Source organism: Symsagittifera roscoffensis, chromosome 2 (assembly GCF_963678635.1).
Source record: "Symsagittifera roscoffensis chromosome 2, txSymRosc1.1, whole genome shotgun sequence".
Classification (NCBI taxonomy): domain Eukaryota; kingdom Metazoa; phylum Xenacoelomorpha; order Acoela; family Convolutidae; genus Symsagittifera; species Symsagittifera roscoffensis.
This window is the reverse complement of record NC_087063.1, coordinates 25,380,762-25,402,546: the sequence shown is the minus strand read 5'-3', so window position 1 is coordinate 25,402,546 and position 21,785 is coordinate 25,380,762. Positions and strand designations below refer to the sequence as shown.

Genomic DNA, 21,785 nt, shown 5'->3' with positions numbered 1-21,785 from the left:
GGGGGAGCGCGCGCCAAAAAAACGCGATTTTTTTGTCAAAATTTTTCAAAAAGTGCCTAAAAAGCGACGCAGAAAATTTGGCCAAAACAGGGACCTTTTAGTGCTTTAGAAGAGCTCGAAAAATCAATTTGGTCGACCTAAAAAAAGTGTTGAAAATCCGCTCCCCCTCGAAAAAAATCATAAATCCGCCCCTGTTAGAGACCATATCTTTTTTCTAAAAAACTGGGCGTAACAGCGAAACAAATTATATTGTATAGCCTCAGCCCCCCTCCTCAGTGATTCGAATTTTTGTTTACAATAGGTCTTTAATGTGTTCTGGGGGAGAAAAGGTAAACCAAATTTTTTTTGAAAATCCGCAACCTCCTCTAGAAAATCTTAGATCCACCCCTGTTTGGCAGGGTGGCCCTCGAGAAAATTTCAAAAAAAACGGTCAAAAAATCAAAATTTTGACTTTTGCGATGGCCATAATTTTTAGGTCAAAATTTTTGCGTAGTCGCGTTTGCAAAGGCGCTTGCTATAACCAGATCTTTGGATAAAACCGAGAAACAGTTCTGTAAAAAAAACAGTGAAAAACCGCTAAAGCAGGGGAGCTTCCCATTACCCGTTATCTCCATTGAACCCAGAACCTCAAGTTTAAGAGTAAAGTTTTTGAAAAATTCAAAAAACGGTTAAAAAAATCCTAAATTAGTTTATTTCGAGGGACATAAATTTATGTCTAAAATTTTGGGCATAGGAGCTCATAGAGTGGGGCTTCATAAGTTCGTTCTATTCATTGTTAACGAAAATCTCAGATTTGGTAGGGTATTTTTGAAAAAACGAAAAAAAATCAAAAATTGATTTTGTAAAAAAACTTCAAACACCTTCAAGTCCCCCTGAAACTACCCAACAGTAGCTAATTATTACGTAGTTGTTAACTCTATGCCAAGTTTGCCGGAGATTGAGCTTGACAGCACGTGAGTGGAGTTCACGTGAATGAAGTCTAGCGATTCAAGTGATTTAGGTAAACTAGTTGTTAAACCAAAAAAGTCTATTTTCCGATTAACTAACGCTTGCTAAAAGCAAGCGTAAATACATCAAAAGCCAAATTACGAAAAATCATTTTGAGCATTTTGAAACTTTGAGCATTGAGACATTTAAGAAAAAATCATCAAGATCTATATGAGAGTCTTCCCAACGTTCACCGACTGTTAAACTGACGTATATTCTCGGAAAATCCGTACAAGATTTCTTTGACGAATTCAAGCTAGTTCAAGCCAATTCATTGAAAGTTGCCGAATAGAAAAAAAGACGGAAGCAACTCAATCGATAAAAAAAATGAAAATTCGAAAAAAAAACGACTAAAAACATTCAGACAATTGTCTCGAATGATGTTCCATTAGCTGAAAAATGTCAAGAAACACAATCGCAAGCGCTGAATAAACATTCAGGGCTTATTACAAACTGCCGGAATTAAATTAGTATTCAGTAGTTTTGAATAAACTTTCAGAACTACTTACTTTCCTGAGTTAATTCAAAACAAAAATATTATTGAGCCCGAAAGAAAATCAGTAAGAAAAATTTCAGTTTAAAAAGTTTTGTATCGCATGTTTCACGAGCGCCCAAGCACAAACGCATTAAACGTATTTTAACGCTTGAAACCAAGTATTACCAGGCAACTAAATAGATATAGCATAAATTGAAACCATTTAAGCCAAAAAATCGTTTCACGCAGCTAAATTAAACAAATGGAAAAGAAATTGTAAACACCGAGAGGAAGAGGAGCTTCGCATCACTTGCGATACAAACCTAAATGCTTAAGTTCAAAAGATAAATGAAATTATTGAAAAAACGCATGAAAAAAACTGATTTTTTCAGACCGGGGAAAGTCATTAGGTGAAAGAAATCATTCTGGAACGTTTTTAATTATGCCAATCAACTTGTTGGTTCTTTTTACAACATAAATCTATATTCATCTCTTCGTTATACGAAGTTAATAAAAATAATAACAGAGAAGAAAACTCCTAAATTCTTCATCCTGTGTCTTAAAAAATGTATAACCTAAGATATTCGGGATACAGAAAACTAAGAGCTCTTTCATAACTAAGAGATTGAAATACTTGAACAAATTTTAATTGGACACTTCGCAAAGAATCTTCCAACCATCAGGAGCAATTAGAGGTATCACAAAACTCAACCCATTGCTTGTTTTTAAACAAGATTATCATGAAAGAAAAAAATTAAATGAAAACATTTGAATCAAAAAAACTTCAAAACAAAAAAATTCAGAAAAATTACAAAAGCTCTAAAAAGCCAGGGAAACTACTCTTATACATCATTGTTATGAATCAGAATCTTGTAAAAAACAGTGAGAAACGAAATACAGTTGACAAAAAAAAACGACGCCCCTTAGTAACAAAAAACTTTGTTCGTAACATGCTCACGCTTCAATGCTCAGCCAGAAACATGCTCACGCTTCAATCCAGTGCGATACTTCCTTTTGATACAAAGCAATCAGGTCAATATTGAAACACAGATTCGAAGCTGCAGTTCGGAAACAGTAGCGATAAAACAGCAAAAAGCAGTCTAAGAGGCCGAGCAGTGATAAATAGAAAAGGAAAGACTATTACAAAAATTCTATGTAACGGAATCGAACTCCCGACCTCGAGATACAGGAAAAACATAGAAAGGTATAAAAAGTAAGAAAAATGCAGCTAAATTAAAGCAGATACAATGCTAAGGCTGCAAACCCAGCTGTTAATGAACAAAGCAATTAACTTTCTGGATTTTAGTTTTTTTGACATTTTTATCGAAAGAAGTAAAATGACTTAGAAAAAATCGAATTTCAAACAGCGAAAAATCAATTTTGAGCGTGGACCAATTTTCAAACTTTTTGTAAAACGATAAAAAAAACTATAATCACCAACTATATACGTGACAATCTCTCCGTAACAAATGGCAAGAAAGAAAACTCGGCTCAAAATCTATACGACCGGCAACAAATAATAAAATAACTTCTGAAAAAAATTGCTATCTTCAACCAGTAAGAAAGCCGCAGTACAACTATAATTTTTCAGCGACAAAACTACATATTACAAAAACTGGAGGTAATACATGTTGAAAACCTATAAATAAAGTTATTTACTGAAGGGTAAAAGTCGTGCACCCGGTTGCAAAACCCTTGCTTATCCCAAGGCTTAAAATATTTTCATATCGATTTGAGCGCGAATTACTTGCAAAAAATATTTGAGCGCGAATTACTTGCAAAAAATAACTCTATGCCAAGTTTGCCGGAGATTGAGCTTGACAGCACGTGAGTGGAGTTCACGTGAATGAAGTCTAGCGATTCAAGTGATTTAGGTAAACTAGTTGTTAAACCAAAAAAGTCTATTTTCCGATTAACTAACGCTTGCGAAAAGCAAGCGTAAATACATCAAAAGCCAAATTACGAAAAATCAACTTTGAGCATTTTGAAACTTTGAGCATTGAGACATTTAAGAAAAAATCATCAAGATCTATATGAGAGTCTTCCCAACGTTCACCGACTGTTAAACTGACGTATATTCTCGGAAAATCCGTACAAGATTTCTTTGACGAATTCAAGCCAGTTCAAGCCAATTCATTGAAAGTTGCCGAATAGAAAAAAAGACGGAAGCAACTCAATCGATAAAAAAATGAAAATTCGAAAAAAAAACGTCTAAAAACATTCAGACAATTGTCTCGAATGATGTTCCATTAGCTGAAAAATGTCAAGAAACACAATCGCAAGCGCTGAATAAACATTCAGGGCTTATTACAAACTGCCGGAATTAAATTAGTATTCAGTAGTTTTGAATAAACTTTCAGAACTACTTACTTTCCTGAGTTAATTCAAAACAAAAATATTATTGAGACCGAAAGAAAATCAGTAAGAAAATTTTCAGTTTAAAAAGTTTTGTATCGCATGTTTCACGAGCGCCCAAGCACAAACGCATTAAACGTATTTTAACGCTTGAAACCAAGTATTACCAGGCAACTAAATAGATATAGCATAAATTGAAACCATTTAAGCCAAAAAATCGTTTCACGCAGCTGAATTAAACAAATGGAAAAGAAATTGTAAACACCGAGAGGAAGAGGAGCTTCGCATCACTTGCGATACAAACCTAAATGCTTAAGTTCAAAAGATAAATGAAATTATTGAAAAAACGCATGAAAAAAACTGATTTTTTCAGACCGGGGAAAGTCATTAGGTGAAAGAAATCATTCTGGAACGTTTTTAATTATGCCAATCAACTTGTTGGTTCTTTTTACAACATAAATCTATATTCATCTCTTCGTTATACGAAGAAAATAAAAATAATAACAGAGAAGAAAACTCCTAAATTCTTCATCCTGTGTCTTAAAAAATGTATAACCTAAGATATTCGGGATACAGAAAACTAAGAGCTCTTTCATAACTAAGAGATTGAAATACTTGAACAAATTTTAATTGGACACTTCGCAAAGAATCTTCCAACCATCAGGAGCAATTAGAGGTATCACAAAACTCAACCCATTGCTTGTTTTTAAACAAGATTATCATGAAAGAAAAAAAATTAAATGAAAACATTTGAATCAAAAAAACTTCAAAACAAAAAAATTCAGAAAAATTACAAAAGCTCTAAAAAGCCAGGGAAACTACTCTTATACATCATTGTTATGAATCAGAATCTTGTAAAAAACAGTGAGAAACGAAATACAGTTGACAAAAAAAAACGACGCCCCTTAGTAACAAAAAACTTTGTTCGTAACATGCTCACGCTTCAATGCTCAGCCAGAAACATGCTCACGCTTCAATCCAGTGCGATACTTCCTTTTGATACAAAGCAATCAGGTCAATATTGAAACACAGATTCGAAGCTGCAGTTCGGAAACAGTAGCGATAAAACAGCAAAAAGCAGTCTAAGAGGCCGAGCAGTGATAAATAGAAAAGGAAAGACTATTACAAAAATTCTATGTAACGGAATCGAACTCCCGACCTCGAGATACAGGAAAAACATAGAAAGGTATAAAAAGTAAGAAAAATGCAGCTAAATTAAAGCAGATACAATGCTAAGGCTGCAAACCCAGCTGTTAATGAACAAAGCAATTAACTTTCTGGATTTTAGTTTTTTTGACATTTTTATCGAAAGAAGTAAAATGACTTAGAAAAAATCGAATTTCAAACAGCGAAAAATCAATTTTGAGCGTGGACCAATTTTCAAACTTTTTGTAAAACGATAAAAAAAAACTATAATCACCAACTATATACGTGACAATCTCTCCGTAACAAATGGCAAGAAAGAAAACTCGGCTCAAAATCTATACGACCGGCAACAAATAATAAAATAACTTCTGAAAAAAATTGCTATCTTCAACCAGTAAGAAAGCCGCAGTACAACTATAATTTTTCAGCGACAAAACTACATATTACAAAAACTGGAGGTAATACATGTTGAAAACCTATAAATAAAGTTATTTACTGAAGGGTAAAAGTCGTGCACCCGGTTGCAAAACCCTTGCTTATCCCAAGGCTTAAAATATTTTCATATCGATTTGAGCGCGAATTACTTGCAAAAAATATTATCCTGAAAAAGACACAAAATGAGGCAACTACCCCGAGAATGTATCAACCCTATTTAGAAGAAAGCACATATTTATTTTAAAACTATTATAGAAACAACGGAACTTCTAGAATCACGACAAAAACAAAATTCTACACAGAAGCGAAGCTACGCTTCGCAATCACTAACAAGAAAAAGACAAAAAATCTGCTCTATAAAGTGAAATAAGAAAAGTAGAAATAGGCTTCAAAAGGAAAACTTTTGGCACGCGACGGATTCAAAACAGCGACTTCGAGATTAAGAGTCTCACGTCCTTCCCATTCGGTCACGGAGGCTTAGCGATCAACAAACATAAGTCTTAAATAAAGCAGAGAACAGATGCTACGAAACTTCCATAGCTACAGATTGTAATTATAGCAAACGTGGCACCAAATGAACACTTATATGCGATTAGGTTGTAAAAAAAACGAGTTCATACTAATCTCGCTAATTTATACAGGGTATTTAGAACGCCAAATTGCCCAATTTATGCCTGTTAGCGATGACGTCTTTTCATCCGAGGAAAAGAATCTTGATCAAAATTGGTAGGTAAGAAAATTAAGAAAAAAATCAAAGCATTCCCGTTTTTGTCTATAAAAACTTGAAAAAAAAGATACCAGATAATTGTACTTAAATAATACCCGTCGTACAAAAAACTAAATAAACAGAAACCCGTTGAGTGGAACAACTTTGTATATAAGAAACCCGAAAAAATTGTGAAAACTTCTCTGCAATTGAATGACGCAAAATCAAATCATAGCCAATAGAGTGTAGGAAAAGAGTCAATGAAAGCAACTTTTGGTGAGGCTTTTTTGATACAATTCACCCAATTTGAGAAAGCTGGATCAAAAGGAAAAATGTTGTTCCGCGGGGAAATCTAAAATGTAAAATCCCCTTTAAAAACTGGAAGTCGATCACGTTTTTCTTGAGCTTGGCAATATGGCTTTTCGGTAGTGGAGTTAGCCTTCCTTTTAGCAAATGAGATGAATTAAGCTTAAAGGGAACTCAAAATTGCAAATCGCGAAAAATCAAAAGGGAGCGTGAAAAAAATTTCCAAAACTTTTCCTAAAGAATAAAACAAAAACTCATCAAGACCTATATACGAGTCTTTACAACGTTCATTGACTCTTAAAACAAAGTCAACTGACAGTTGAAAAAAATTCTCAAGGAAACAGAAAAAAACTGACTTCATTTTGAAAAAAAAACTTTCGAAGAATTTGTACTATTTGTACTTGCAGAACAATTTATGACTGAAACAAATAGAAAGACTTTATCCTGAAAAAATTACCAAGACCTCTATAAGGGTGCTCACTACGTTCATTACTTTGGAAAAGCAAATTGAAGGGGCATTTAAAATCCAGACATGCTCACAATAAGTTTTCAAATTGACGGCAGTACAGATTTGTAGATGACCACAAACTTCAGTCATCCTGTGAACACCTTTAATTACGGAAAATGATTTAGTACGAGGTTGCAACAGATGCTATTATCGCAAAGGTAATGAAACACGTAAATCTCACGCACGAATTATGTTAGAAAAATTGTTTATGGGAAACAAAATCTAGTACGGTTACAATAAATTTGCTAATCAAAAAGGGTAAATTAAATAATGAAGGTAAATATCAAATTTTTATCCACATTTTAAGAACAAAAAAAACATATATGTGAAAACTGAGAAAATTACTTTTTTCAAATGTGAAAACATCTGAATAAAAATTCACATCTAGCACTATGATCAAACGACAAATATAATCAACAGGGTTGATGTGCGAGTAGAGCCATACGTTCCGATCACAAATGTTATAATTAAACACTTGTTCGGCAGCCCGGGCGACTATACTCCGTTCTGGCGAGTTCGCGCAAAAAAGTTACATGGTTAAAATTTCTATTGTAATTCATCTTCGCATGAAAACACTATTTCGTAAGTAAATAAATCAATGGCCATCAATTGCCAGTTTTAAGAAGCCAATCCTCGTTTCTGGAACTCCAACAACAATGAAGAACCCATTTTGGCTGGACTAGTCGTCACGGTAACTCCAGCATCTCTCAATCGGGCAATTTTCTCCGTAGCCGTCCCCTTGCCGCCAGAAATAATAGCCCCAGCATGACCCATTCTACGGCCTGGAGGTGCAGTCACCCCAGCAATAAAACTTACAACTGGTTTCGCGTGTTCGCCACTATTATGCTCTTTCAAGAAATCAGCAGCCATTTCTTCCGCCGATCCTCCAATTTCTCCAATCAACACAATTCCTTCAGTTTTAGGGTCTTTCAGGAAAATGTCGAGACAGTCAATAAAATCAGTTCCATTGAACGGATCACCCCCAATTCCAACACAAAGTGTCTGACCTAGACCAGTTACCGTAGTCTGAGCAACTGCTTCATAAGTTAGGGTTCCAGATCTAGAAACGATTCCTATTCTGCCAGCTTTGTGAATATGACCAGGCATGATTCCAATTTTACACTCGCCTGCTTTGATTACTCCTGGACAATTTGGCCCAATCAGCCTCGACTTATTCTGTCGCACTAGTTTGTGTCGCACTCTAACCATGTCATGCTGTGGGATACCTTCAGTGATGCAAACTATCAAAGGGATCTCGGCGTCAATCGCGTCTGTGATCGCCTGAGCACACAGTGGTGCTGGAACGTAAATGACAGTCGCGTCGCAATCTGTCGCTAATTTCGCTTCCTTAGGCGAATTGAACACGGGTAAGTCTAAGTGCATCTGTCCTCCTTTTCCCGGCGACACTCCTCCAACAACATTCGTCCCGTATTCAATGGCCTGTTTGGTGTGGAAAGTTCCCTGTTTGCCAGTCATTCCCTGACATATTACTTTAGTGTCCTTGCCGATGTTGAGAGCCGGCCGTGTCGCCGTGTAGCATGATCTCGCGAATTGTGACGCTATACAGCTGGATCTTTTCAACATTGCTTAATCTAAATTAAGTCAAAAATTAAAGATTAGAAACAGGAATTTGATTTTTTTAAACATTCTCAACAATCGATATATGAACAGTTAAGCGCTCTGGTCATCAAAAAATTGAAAGGCTTATGGGATAAAAAGACAAATTCGTTTATATTTCAATTAGTTGAACAATTTTATCGTTATAATTGAATTTAAAGCAATTTGTAGAATACATATTAGGTAAAAGCTATAAAAGGACAAAGTCTATCTAAGCAAAAGAACTGGGAACTAAAGAACTCTCTGCAGTCATAAAATTCACATTCATAGGCAATATTAGAAATAGCAACAGTCGGCACATGCACAACTGCAAGCTTGTTGACATTTGCATCCTTTTCAAAAGAGGCTCGAAGTTTTCGGACAAAAAGCGACTACGGGAAAAAATTGGTGGTATACCAAACAGCCGAAAACTTATGTTGCTAAGCAACACAGAACAGATTTTCACTATTGTCATGCAATTTTTACTTTGTTCAAATACAATTTCGACTTCAAGATATGGCGGTTTGGGTGAATTCCCAAAGGTCCCAATATTCATAGCACCCAAAATAAAAAAAAATCAGTCGCATAAGTCCCAAAATTTATCTTCTTGAACTTTGATTGGTTGAAATTTGAGCCGACGAATTCATGGATTGATTGTTTACTGTTCAAGCAGCATAAACTCAAGCTGCAGAATAGTGACCGCCGCAGCCGCGCCAACGTGTTGCGAGCTTGCCACCAAAGGGTAGGACTCTATACGAAATTTAGAGCCGGTTATCGCCGCGAAGCGGCGACGCGCGTTAGTGCTCCCACCGGCGACCTTAAGCCGGACTCGGCTAATTTAGTCTTTTGACCAATTGAAAAAATTTGGGACTTATGCGACTGCTATTTTATTTCGGGACCTATGGGCGTGATTTTTCATTTTGGGACCTATGAATGCGCAAAGGCGGTTTGTAGATATAGCGGTTTGTTGAAGATCCGCCAATACTTTATATACAATGCAGCTAAAGAGATTCTGTAGAATCCAACGTTGGAATCCCTTATACGCGAAGGACCAAATGCACGAAAAATCAAAATCAGCCAATCAGATTTCTAAAACGTGGAAAGAAAGTAAACATTTCCAGGGATTGAATATTGATATTGACCGAATATAAAAACGGCAGAATTATGAAAATTTTTCAAATTGTCACTGACCGCCGCCGAATTGGAACAAATTTTATACTTCAAGGGTTTCGTTAAGAAAAAAGCAAAAGATTGCTTCACTTAATTCATTTTAATTGAATAGCAATTTCTTCTTTTTAAAAATTGACTTTCGGCCACGAGTTTTCTCGCCCATTCGGTCCTTCGCGCATGAGAATAGCCCCCAATCCAACACTTATGCTTTCTCAAACAATTAAAACAGCTTCCGGTCGCTCCCCAAATTACCAACTTTGTTTGACAATCTTTCAACTGAGGGAAAGCCTAACTTCCAACAGAAAATTACTCAAAATTCCGATGAAGCCGCCTTTTTGGCACCAATAAAAAATTTTATCTTGAGGCGAAAATTTAAAATGGAGGCACATCGTACTCAAAGTGAACTCATTCAAATTCTCATTCATTCTCTGAACAAATTAGCTCAAAGCAGCCTTTATAATTTCAAAAAGACGTTGAAGCTCTCTAAATTTTAAGAAAATTTTATGAACAACAATTTTTTCGAAGAACAAGCTCAATTAGAGAAAACTGGATCAATATGTTATTTCTTTAAGACGCTAGGAAATCTTAAAATGTAAATCCACTTTCGAAGCTAAAATTTGATCACAATTATCTGCACTATTTCCGTTTTCATAATACGAGAGCGTAAATGCCTTCATTTTAATAAATCAATTCGAATTGCACTTAAAAATGAAGACCTTTTTCCAGCTCTTTACAATTTTAGTGTCCCATAGTGGAGTTAACCTTCCTTTTTGCGAATAAAATGAACTAAAACAAACTTAAAAAAATCAATAATCAAACCGCGAAAAATCATAATTCAGCGCAAACAAATCTTTTCATGAAAAAAATTATCACAACCTATACTTCTCTCGTTGTCTGACTCCAAAAAAAATCTTCGATATTACAGCAGAACCGTCGATATTTTTTGAGCATAGCCAATCGAAGATTGGAAAAAGAGTAATGAACGCTTTTTTGATAACATTAACTCAATTTGAAAAAACTGGATCAATAGGTCAAAATTTTATTCCGCTGGAAATCTTAAAATTGAATTTCACTTTCGAAACTAGAAATCGTTCACGTTTTTTCGCGCCATTTCCACGTTAGTATTTGGAGAGTGCTAATTAAGTCACAATAAGCACATGAATTTCAAATCAACTCAGAAACTGCGAAAAAAATTCAGCAATACCTATCCAACTCTTCACTAGGTTCATTACTCTTAATAAAATTAACCCAATTTGAAAAAATTAAGGTCATGAGAAAAACTTTTTTTTCGCTGGGAAATCTGATAATTAAATTCCATTTTCGAAATTAGAAGTTGATCCCGCTTTTTCGAGACCGTACATTTTTTTCTGGTCGATAGTGGAACTTGGATCAAATTTAAGCAGGAACAAATTTTAAGACTTCTTGAACAATATATCTTCAAAACCAATATAAGAGTACCCACTACGTTCATTACAAAAGCGCCTTAATGCAGTCATGCTTTAATGCAGTCATGCTTTAAATACGTCTTAAAGTTGACGAAAGTACAGTTTTGTTTAAGACCACCAATTTCAGTCATCCAGTGAACAATTAAAAATCTGAAAAAAGAAAATTAGTACCAGGTTGCAATAGCGGTATTTATCGCGAGGGTAATGAAGCACGTAATATCTCACGTGCAAAATCTTTTAGCAAATTTTTTATAGGAAACAAAATGCAGTACTGTTACATTAATCTTGCTAATCAAACGGAGTAAATTAAAATATGAAGGTAAATATCAAACTTTTCACCCCAATTTTAAGAATTTACACAGAGGCGAAGTGGCACTTCGCATACACAAGCTAAAATATGACCGACAACGCTACTGGGAAAAACTGAATGAGAAAAACTTTGAGTCTACAAAATTTCTTAAGTGACGCACGCCAATTATAAGTCTACATAATTGCTAAGTGACGCAAGCCAATTATGACGCATTAGCAGTACCAGTCAATTTGAAAAGAAATTTACCAACTAAAATGCCTCAATTTATAGAGCGGACGCATTTTAACTAGTATACGAAAAAGTTCATTAAAAACATGTGAACCTGTTGAGGTTCGAACCCTCTTATTTTGCTGCTGGTCTCCTTTCATACCTCTACGCTACAGATCCATGATACCTTGAAGCTAAAGTGCTATTTTTCATATAATAGTCTGCATTAATATCCTTAGCGTTGGATGTACTTAATAGCTGGTTATTGATCTTATGCATATATTGCAATAAAAGAGCACTTTCAAAAAGAACACTAATATTTGTGACTTAGGTTGGGAAAAAAGAGAGTTCGTAATAACACACAATTTTGCTTGTGTAAAAAATAATATTTTAACACTGAGGGAAAAGTTTTTTTTCTTATGTGAAAACAACTGAATGAAAAGTCACATTAGACACTATGATCAAACGAAAACCCTGTTTTCGTAATACTAGACTATGATTACCTTCCTCTTTACAATAAAATGAACTTAACTTAAAAAGAAATCAAAAGTTTAGCCGAGGAAAATTTAATTTGAGGCTGAACAAATTTTAAGACTTTTCCTGGAAAAAATTTAAAAAAAACAAGTCAACGAGACAATTAAAATTTATATTTGCATCGACATAAATCTTACGAAGTGGTAATAAAGCCGACAATTTTTCCGCAAACATTCGTTGAGCCACAAAAATCTTGTAATTCAATTGCCTCAACCAAAAGGACTTTTAAAATGGCATTTGGAAATTCAGAAAACCCCAGCCGGATTTTACACTCTCTCAATTTCCCAGCCGGATTCGAACCTCTAACCTTTCTCGCCTAATGCAAGTAATTTCCATCTATTCCAGATGCGCTGGATAGCTGATTGATTTTTAATTTATTGTGAACCAAGTTGAAACACGAGTGCGAAATCTTGCGAGCAAAGTTGTTTACGGGGGAACAAGTCTAGTGCCTGGTTCAACACGCAATGGCAAGGGTAAAATTCACGACCAATGCCAAATGAAACTTGACTCTATGAGAGTTTTCATTATTGATTTAGCTTAAGGCTAATAAAAGAATTTTCAGGAAATTCAGAAACAGAATAAAAACATATCATTTCGAATAAAAAACTAAGAATTCTATTGCAGGAAAAATGCATGAGTCGATATTATTTTAAACCCTACAAGTTATTGATTTTAAGATGATACTAGCAGCAATCATTTTCAATAAATAGAGTTATATTTCGTAAATGTCGACTTTTAAAAGTAAATTCAACCAGTAGCGGATTTAGGGGGTCTGAACGCCCCCCCCCCATCAGGGATTCGACCCCCTGCTGATCCAAAGGGTCCCCCTTTGTACTATTTTGAAATATCCATTTTTGGCTGACTGACATTAAATTTTTTCTAAGGCAGCCTTTGGCGCCAAAATATACTACTAACTTTGAGGAAGGAGCGCGCGCCGAAAAAAAAAATCTTTAAAAAGGGCCTAAAACCGCTTTTTTGGCCTGCGGCGTAAAAAAATTAGTCGAATTAAGGTCTTTATGAGGATTTTGGAGAGCTCAGAAAATCAATTCGGTCGACCTAAAAAAAGTCAATACTCCTGAGTGCAACAGTTAATATCGCCTATTGACTGCCGGTTTTTGGCAGTTCAAAACTCTCCCAAAAATTTGGTGCCGACTGCAATAATAATTTGAAACATTCGAAAATTTTGATACTAATTTTTATAAAAATCTTTATATATATTTGTAGTGATGGCCGAAGATTAGCACTGATGACTTAATTATGAGCTGACTACTGCTCGAAGACGTGTGATACTGCGACGGATATCTGGCCGGAAAAGACTCGATAGAAACGCTCGCTTCAGATTGGAATGAAGTCTGGTAATGTGTGGCGTGATGTCGGTTATTGATGTGGTCCTTTCTGTTGTGACAGTGACTTGAACTTAGTTGACCTGGTTTGTTTTTATTTTCTATCTGCATTGGGATTTGAGCACCACTTGAGCTAGCAATCGCTCGGCTATGAGCACTTAGTCAGCTTGATGAGGATTGGCTGATGTCTTGATGGACTGAAGTTGGTACTTCTTTTCAGATACTGAAACGAAATGGTTTTCAACTATACGAATAATCAATCAGCATCGCCATACAATTCACTAAAATATTGCTCATTTAATTCACTAAAACATTGCTATGGACATTCAATTTCGTTAAAATTTGGTTTTTGATTAGTCGAACATTTTTATATAGAAGCAAAACTGCACTTCACACGCAGACGAAAGACGGCAAAAAGGAGCCTTGAAAATTCATTATTAAAAGACTGCGGAGACTACGACTCAAATCCCGACCACCGACTGGATACTCACTTGCTTTCACACCATACTACGACTGCCCTATAACAAGCCATAATTACAGACAGAAATTAGGACGCTCTAATACCACAAAAATAGCTCATGCTGTTCGTAAAAAGCTATGGTTGACACTTCGAAAACTGTCTATTTCAAATTTCATTTCAAAACTATCTGCAACAAACAATCTAGATCGATTAACCATTCAGCAAAGCTGCAACTTCAAGGCACTGTCTTCTGTGCATAATCTTCGATATAGGAATAGATGCATGAGCATGGGTGAGATTAAGTGGGTGACTCACATATTCGCTTAGCTTGTAGATATATGCGTCGAAGTGCGAATCGACCTCGACAGACGAGAACAGTGGCTTGAAGCGGTCACTCCTGCAGATGGAGACGAAGTCGTCAAATGAGTGGCCTCTCTTCGGTGCTATTATTAGCGCCTCACCCTACAACAACATTCTAATAAAGCTTACAAAACACATTCGCCAATGAAATTCAACACACATTTGTGCCGGCCAGATTGAAAAAAAAATCAAATCAACTGTTCAATCCCCCTACTAAGTGACCTACCGTATTATGTCCTCCCCAAGCATGCGTTCATTCTGAAATTAAATTCTCTATAAAATATGCATTTCATACAAACGCGCAAAATTTAATTGTACTTTGAAATTTTTTACCCAAATCAATTTTGATGGGCTACAAAACAGTTAAGCCGGCGTAATAATTGTTTCTATATATAAAATTCTCTTCAAAGTTATCGTGTGAAAAAGTTCGCCCCCTAAATTGAAAAAGTTTTGGGGGGGGAGAGAATTCGTATTACTACATCGGCGTTTGCTTGCGTCAATACAACATGACGGGAGAAGAAATTGAAAAAATTCACACCGAGGCAAAGCTGCAACTTCGCAAACACGACCGAGAAAGCGCCAAAAATGCAGGAGCTAACAAAAAAGCGCCAAAAATGCAGGATTTTAAAAAATTAAAGGCAGCCACACTAACTTTGCATGTAATAAATTAGAAGGTAAAAACCAAATTGCGTATGAATTATGTATTTTAAAAACCTCGCAAAATATACCGAGTTGGAAACTTTCGGAAACGGAGTTTTAGCTATAATACTGTTGCATGAAACAAATAGCTTTTTCGGTTCAATTTATGAGTTAAAAAGCATCAACTGTGTTAACTTATTTCTAATCAAATGTCAAAGCGCCGGGTATTGTAAGGCTAATGCAGCCTACAAATTCAAAAAAAGCTACCAAAAGTAGCACTTTTAATTGCGCCTTGCAAAATTGCATCGTTCTAACATACCCAGGCCCCAAATAATTCTGCTACTATATTGAGCAAATTCTGCTGTTTTAACAAAAAAAATTCTGCTTTTTCTGCTCATTGAAAATTTTAATTAATCATACGTTTATTATGAAAAAACTGCCGTTTTCGTCGCTTTTCAAGAAAAAGTCAACTTGGAAAACGAACAGAGCATTTTCAGGAAACAAAATAGAAGAGTAGTAGAGTTGCTGATAGAGTCATTGAGAAATAGAGCAATTTTTGTTTAAAATTTAGTCGATTAGCGCATAGATGCGTATTTGGTATTTCTGAGAACTAGAATTGAGGCATTCATGTTGTAATTATGAAAAAAAAAACAGAGAAAAATCGATAAATTCCGCCGTATCGAAAAATTCTGCCGTGAGATCTGCTGCTCTATAAAATGTTCTGCTCTATAAGCCAAATTTTGCTGCTAGCAGAATCGTTTGAGGCCTGTACCATACTACGTTCCTATCGTGTAAGCATCTTGAATTGAAAATGTATATATTGGCCCATCAATTTCAAAAAACTTGCAAGAAACAAATTTCAAGTAGATACAAGTTTTAGAGATAGGATAAAACTTTTATGTATAGAATGTATTTCAAAACTGCTCACCAATAACTTTGTTCACAATACTTGTTATTCGCGCGTAACTCAACTACTTGCTTAATAGGTCAATAATTTGAACTATATATTTCAATTTTTACTTAGAAAAATTATTTTAAGCAATTCCAAAAAAAGCAGTCAATAAATTCTTCAAATAAAACTAAATATTACAACTAAATTAATCAAATGTAGTTTCTGCAATTCGCTGAGGATCTATGAAAAGCTATCGAGCCTGTCTAAGCATAGTCTGTAGTCAGTTCGATTTTTCTTCTTTTGTTCCGTTTTGGAGAAAAACTACGCGGGAAAAATTTCCATTTACCTCTATATTTTTATCCTATTGAACAAAATCTGAACTAAATTGAACATCTCTTCTGCTACTGAAATCAATAAAATTGGCCAAGAAAAAAAACCAATCTTGAGACAGAACTTTGCTCCGACCACGTTACTGGCGGGATTATGGAGTATGGAAACTTTCGACTACCCATCTTGGGACAGAGAATATTATTTTTCCTACCACGTCACTGGAGAAATCATTGCATAGGAAAAAAAATTTTGTATTCAATTTTGACTACCTCAAAGAAAGCTCGGCCGAGTTTGGTATCACTTAATAAAACAACTCATTTTTAGTCATAAAAAAACGGTTTCAGTTAAAACACGAAACTTGAAAGATAACAAATTGCAACAGAAAATCCACATTAATTAAACAAGTCGGTACAGAAGCAAAGCTGTACTACGCAAACACAAGCGAGAAATGCCCAATACAGATCTAAAAGGGAAAAAAGTGAAATAAGGAGAGATGAGATGCAGACAAGCCTTGAAAACTCTTGCTATGCGCCGAAATTAAACCCCAGACGTGGAGATCAGCAGTCTCGCAGCCTCGAATCTGTGCTACTGTCACTAGAAAACACTTAAACACTAGCCACCAACAAAGCCGTTACAGATGTCATTTAATTGCCCCTAGCTACTATTAGCTAGTTTGTGTAAATTAGCTATTATTTCCTACTGTTTTTTTCCTATTCAATGGAATACAATTGTGCTTTTCCTTTTTCTTTATTGCTGAACTTCCCCGCTTCAATCATTGTTGGTGATAAAACTATTTCAATCATCAATGAAAAAAAAATGATGAGCTATTGGTGTTATTACAATGGAAGCTGACTTGATTTGAATCAGCTTTTTTTAACGTTAGTTTGCCTCAAAATTGAGAATTAATTACAGCTTACAAAATCAAAATGTCAGACCACCAAAATAGAAAAATGAGCGTAAACAATATCTCAAATTTCAATTATAGAAAATAGCCAACACAACACACAGTTTGAATTAATACAAAACCAAAAAAAAATCAGATTTTTGATTTATCATTTTTTAAAATATTTATTGGCTGAAACATTTTTAAATTTCAACTACTAAACTAAACGAAATTGGATCAAAATGTAGTTGTTTTTAATCCGTTGAGAAAATTAAAACCAATCTCTAGGAAAAATAAAAATCAACTTTTGAAACTAAAATTAAACCTACATTTTCTCTTTTGCTTTTGGAGAGCATAAACTAAATTTGAAAAAAAAAACTTGAAAAAAGATTGTTTCCCAAAAAACAACACACAACCTAAATAAACGAATATTCACTTCATTCTTTGACACTTGAACATGGTCAAGAAAAGACAAAAAATTATTACTGATTTTAAGGACACCGAAAAAACGAATGATTTCAAGATTTCAATTTTTTGAACTTTATAGAGAAAATAGATCTTACAACTCTTTCAATTGCAAGAACCTTTAAGATTTAAAATTTTTGCAAATTAAATCAATGTTTTTTTCCGCTGGAAATTCTTAAAAATTTGTTAATTCTGAATCTAAAAGTCCATTTTTTTATACCGTACGCTAGTAAGAAGGTATAACTGAAACCAAATGAACTAACCCTTGGTTTTAAAACAGTTGCTATTGTATGTGCAAGATGACTTCTGAACTCATCAAAGAATAGGCTGAAACACAATATCACATGAATGTAAAACAATTGGCTCAAAAACAGACTTGGATGTCAGCATGAGACGTGGTTTTTACTTACCAGTCGGCTGATATGACATGGTCAAATTGTTCTTTCAAATCAGAGAATGATTCATCCTCCACGTAGTCCCATCGAAGAAGCCTAAAACAGAAAGTTAGGCTCTTTTCCTCTTTCCCCCCACCTTTGGTTTTCAATTTTGAAAAACAAGTTGAGCATTGTCAATGCACTGAAACTTGGCATGGTGAACAATATAACAATTGTGAACAGATTTTTTCTTCGTACCTCACATCGTATTATAACGTGTTTAGCCATAATTACACGTAAAACAACCATAAAAATGGAGAATTTGAATGGAGGCGGGAGTCAAAAAGAACCAAAAGTTAGAGTGAAAACAATCACAATTATCACGTTGAATCTGTTTTTTTTTTGGTCAAGTGCCTAACAGTTATGCATAAAAATCAATTGAAATCAAAACAAACTCCATTAACCCCAGTGCTTACCTTGATTTGACATCTTGTGTTTTCAGGTGCGAGTTGCGCTCTAGAGTCAATTGCAGATCTAGAAAACAGAGCTAAGATTCCTCAAACTGAACCAGAGCAATGAAATGATCCGACATGGAAATTTTCACAATTTGTACGTGCTGTCTTACTTGAAATCGATTCGTCAGATCCGTCTGTTAACATCACTCGGTCACATTTGACCGCTGCTGCCAGCTGCAAAAAAAAACAGTTACCCGTGATGTGATATTTGCACTCATGATCTTGATATAAATTAAGTGGGCGTTTGTTTTGTGACTCACCAGAAGACCAGCTAAACATGTCATTCCTCCTCCCAGTTCGATCACTGATTTGCCTCTGAAACGCAAGTTCGAATTCAAAACACTGGCAAAAAATTCATGCAAGAGGTTTTTTAAGGTAATAAATGAAAATATACATTCTTCTTTTGTTTTCACGTTAAGCCCCAATCGCATTAAAACCAACCTTGATATCAATAGTTAAATATTATTGCACGAGATTTGTTGAAGTGGAAAAACAATATGTTTCTTTTCAGACAGCCTTGTTGAAAATCTTCCATAATTCTCAAATAATTCTAAGATGCGCTACAACATTTTATGGTGATCTTTTTGCTCGGATGAGCTACTCACGACATGGCTATATGAAAAAAATCAAAACACCAATTAACAAATGTGATCTTTGCCACCTTTCTTTGAAGCTCGAAAACATTATCAAGAGGCTCTTTGCATAACTACGGGCTCGGGCTCCGGCTTTTTTCCTCTCCCCTCCCCTCATTTGAAATTTTCTATTTTTGTAGTTATTTTACGAGTTATTGACTAAATCCGCGATGTTACGATGTATAGTATAAAAAACAAATTTGTTCAAAATAGTCAGTTTAATCACGATGTGAAAATTCCTTGAGTTATGACAACGTTAAGAGTAATTCAAACTTGAAAGTCGGATCATTTGAGCAATCTCTACCCCCCTCAACTTTTGAAATTCAAAGGAAAAATAGATGCCCTTAAGAACAATTTATGATTGGCGCTTTTTGATAACATTAACCCATACCCAACTTGAGAAAACTGGATCCACAGGTAAAGTTTTTATTCCGCTGGGAAATTTTAAAAATAAATTCCACTTTCGAAACTAGAAACCGTTCACGTTTTTTGCGCCATTTCCACGTTCGTATTTGGAGAATGCTATTTACGCAACTTTCAGCAGATGAATATCAATTGAACTCAAAATGTGTATTCATAAATGCATCAATATGTATGAAAGCACATCTGTAGTTATTAGAGCACTTTAAGACTTTTTCCTAAAAAAAAATCACCAAGACCTATATAAAGAGTCTTCACAACGTACATTACTCTTAAAGAGTCAATGAACTCAATTAAACAGAAAAAAGCACTGATTTTTTTTATCAATTCCCCTGAAACAATTTATCATTGACACTTTTTTGAGAAAAACTCGCTCAATTTGAGCAAGCTGGATCAATAGGTATTTTTTTTATTCTCCTGGGAAACTTGAAAATTGAGTTCCAAGAAGACGATCACGTTTTTCGAGACCTTTACACTTTTGCTGTTACTTGAGCCAGAACAAATTTCAAACTTGAGCCAGAACAAATTTCAAAACTAAAAAAATCATCACGACCTATACAAGAGTCTGAACTACGTTCATCGACTCTAAGACAGTTCAGTCATAACGAAAGAAATGAAGGCCCCACATCACATGACTGTTCGTCTCGCTATTACGCAAAAAGCAAGAGTAAGCTAGATCGTTTATTGCACGTGGTGGATGATATTCACAAGTACCAAAATGATAAATCAGTCACATTTGTACCAAAATCAAAAAGTATTCAAATGGCCAAAGACTGCTAAGCTGACTATTTTAAGCCCTTGGTTTAAGGTCACCGGTGGGCGCGCTGCTTCGCGGCGATAACCAGCTCTAAACTTGGTATAGAGTCCTACCGCCCCCCCCCCCCCCCCACCTAAAGAAAGAAAGAAAGAATATATTTTTCCTTTTATAAACAATATATCAGCGTAATTAAATTTGCCACATTTAAAGCAGGAACGGATAGACAACGGGACCTGTTGGTCCACTAAAAGTCTACCCTTCTATTCAAATGAAACATCTTTAATGAAACAAATCAAATTAAACAATGCGAGCAAATATATTTTTATTTAAATACAAAAGCTACAGCTCGTGAAAAAAAAAATTATATCTATTTATAAATTCATGTTGACATTAACTAACTACTGAACTTAACAGTACTAAGCTTAACAATACTTCTAGGGCGCTGTAATATTATATGAATAATTTTTTTTTTCAAGTTTTTCGAAAAAAATTTAGTGAGAAAAGTCCAAAAAAAAATCAAAAAACCTCGATATCTCGAAAACTAGAAGGATTTAGGAGGTCATTTTTTTACACAAAAAAGCTGATATATAGCTGGTAGTCCTGTAGCATGCAACCAACGGGTATGGGTTTTAATTTTTTTTATAAGCCAAATATATGTTTCACTAATTCATGGTTTTGTACCAGGTATATTTTCAAAGAATGGTAAATTGCCAAAATTTCTGAAAAAGAACAACTTTTGACGTGTGCAGGTATCAAATTCAGAACCCGCAGCTTATTAAAAAGTTTACAAGCGCGATATCGAATCGAGAAGCGCTCAATTTTGCGTTTACAAAATGGTTCGAACAGAAGGCTGCTATCAGAATTTCTAGTAGCTCTTTTTGCATTTTGAAAAACAAATAAATCATTCAGAAAGCTATCATTATGAACACCAATAACTGATTTAAGAACAAATTTTAATAGCTCATAGAGATGATAATCATAAACGGTTAACAAACTATATTTTTCAAAAATATCATTACTACGATCTCGACGTTTTCTGAAAAAAATGAATTTGAGGATTTTCTTTTGTAAAACATTAAGTTGTTCCAGCTGCGAATAGCTGCAACATCCATAAATTAAAATGCCATACTGGAGAATGGGAACGACATTGCTACTGTAGTATTCGATCATTTGAGACCTCGGCACGTAGTGCCGTAGCTTTGAAACTATACCGCATTGTTTACTAAGTTTCTTTTTGACGAAATCGATATGACTTTTAAAAGAAAATTTGGAGTCTATTTAAATGCCTAAATATTTACAAACAGGTTTCGTATTTATCGAGCAAGAGTTTAACTGAAATAAATGATTGGAAGCACTTAACTTTACATTCATTTGAACTGTTTTAGATAGGTTAATCACCAATTTATTTGCATGTAGCCAGTTATTTTAAGACGTCATGTCTTTTTGAACGTCAATTACTTGACAACCTATTGATGTTAGATTCGTATCGTCTGCAAATAGCAATACTTCTGATGTTTCGCATGCTTTAGGGAGGT

The 21,785-nt window shown here is 34.9% G+C and overlaps 3 protein-coding genes across 3 annotated transcripts in view; all 3 read right to left on the bottom strand.

Annotated features, from left to right (window-relative positions):
- LOC134840456 (proteasome subunit beta type-7-like) overlaps positions 1–21,785 on the bottom strand; it is a 287,503-nt gene that overhangs the window by 262,719 nt on the left and 2,999 nt on the right. The gene's annotated exons all lie outside the window — the stretch shown is intronic.
- LOC134840289 (succinate--CoA ligase [ADP/GDP-forming] subunit alpha, mitochondrial-like) lies at positions 7,448–8,510 on the bottom strand. Its single transcript, XM_063856042.1, has one exon. It carries the CDS (start codon positions 8,500–8,502, stop codon positions 7,537–7,539), a length of 966 nt encoding a protein of 321 aa, XP_063712112.1. The 5' UTR covers positions 8,503–8,510; the 3' UTR covers positions 7,448–7,536.
- The window catches only part of LOC134840454 (calmodulin-lysine N-methyltransferase-like), a 525,993-nt gene continuing 513,938 nt past the window's right edge, over positions 9,731–21,785 (bottom strand). The window contains exons 5-11 of the mRNA XM_063856261.1: positions 18,702–18,756; positions 18,552–18,615; positions 18,403–18,460; positions 17,963–18,043; positions 17,816–17,879; positions 14,299–14,445; positions 9,731–14,041 (exon numbers count right to left, since the gene is read on the bottom strand). Of these exons, the coding sequence (XP_063712331.1) occupies positions 14,021–14,041; positions 14,299–14,445; positions 17,816–17,879; positions 17,963–18,043; positions 18,403–18,460; positions 18,552–18,615; positions 18,702–18,756 (490 nt within the window). The 3' untranslated portion in view covers positions 9,731–14,020. The remainder of the gene's footprint in view (positions 14,042–14,298; positions 14,446–17,815; positions 17,880–17,962; positions 18,044–18,402; positions 18,461–18,551; positions 18,616–18,701; positions 18,757–21,785) is intronic.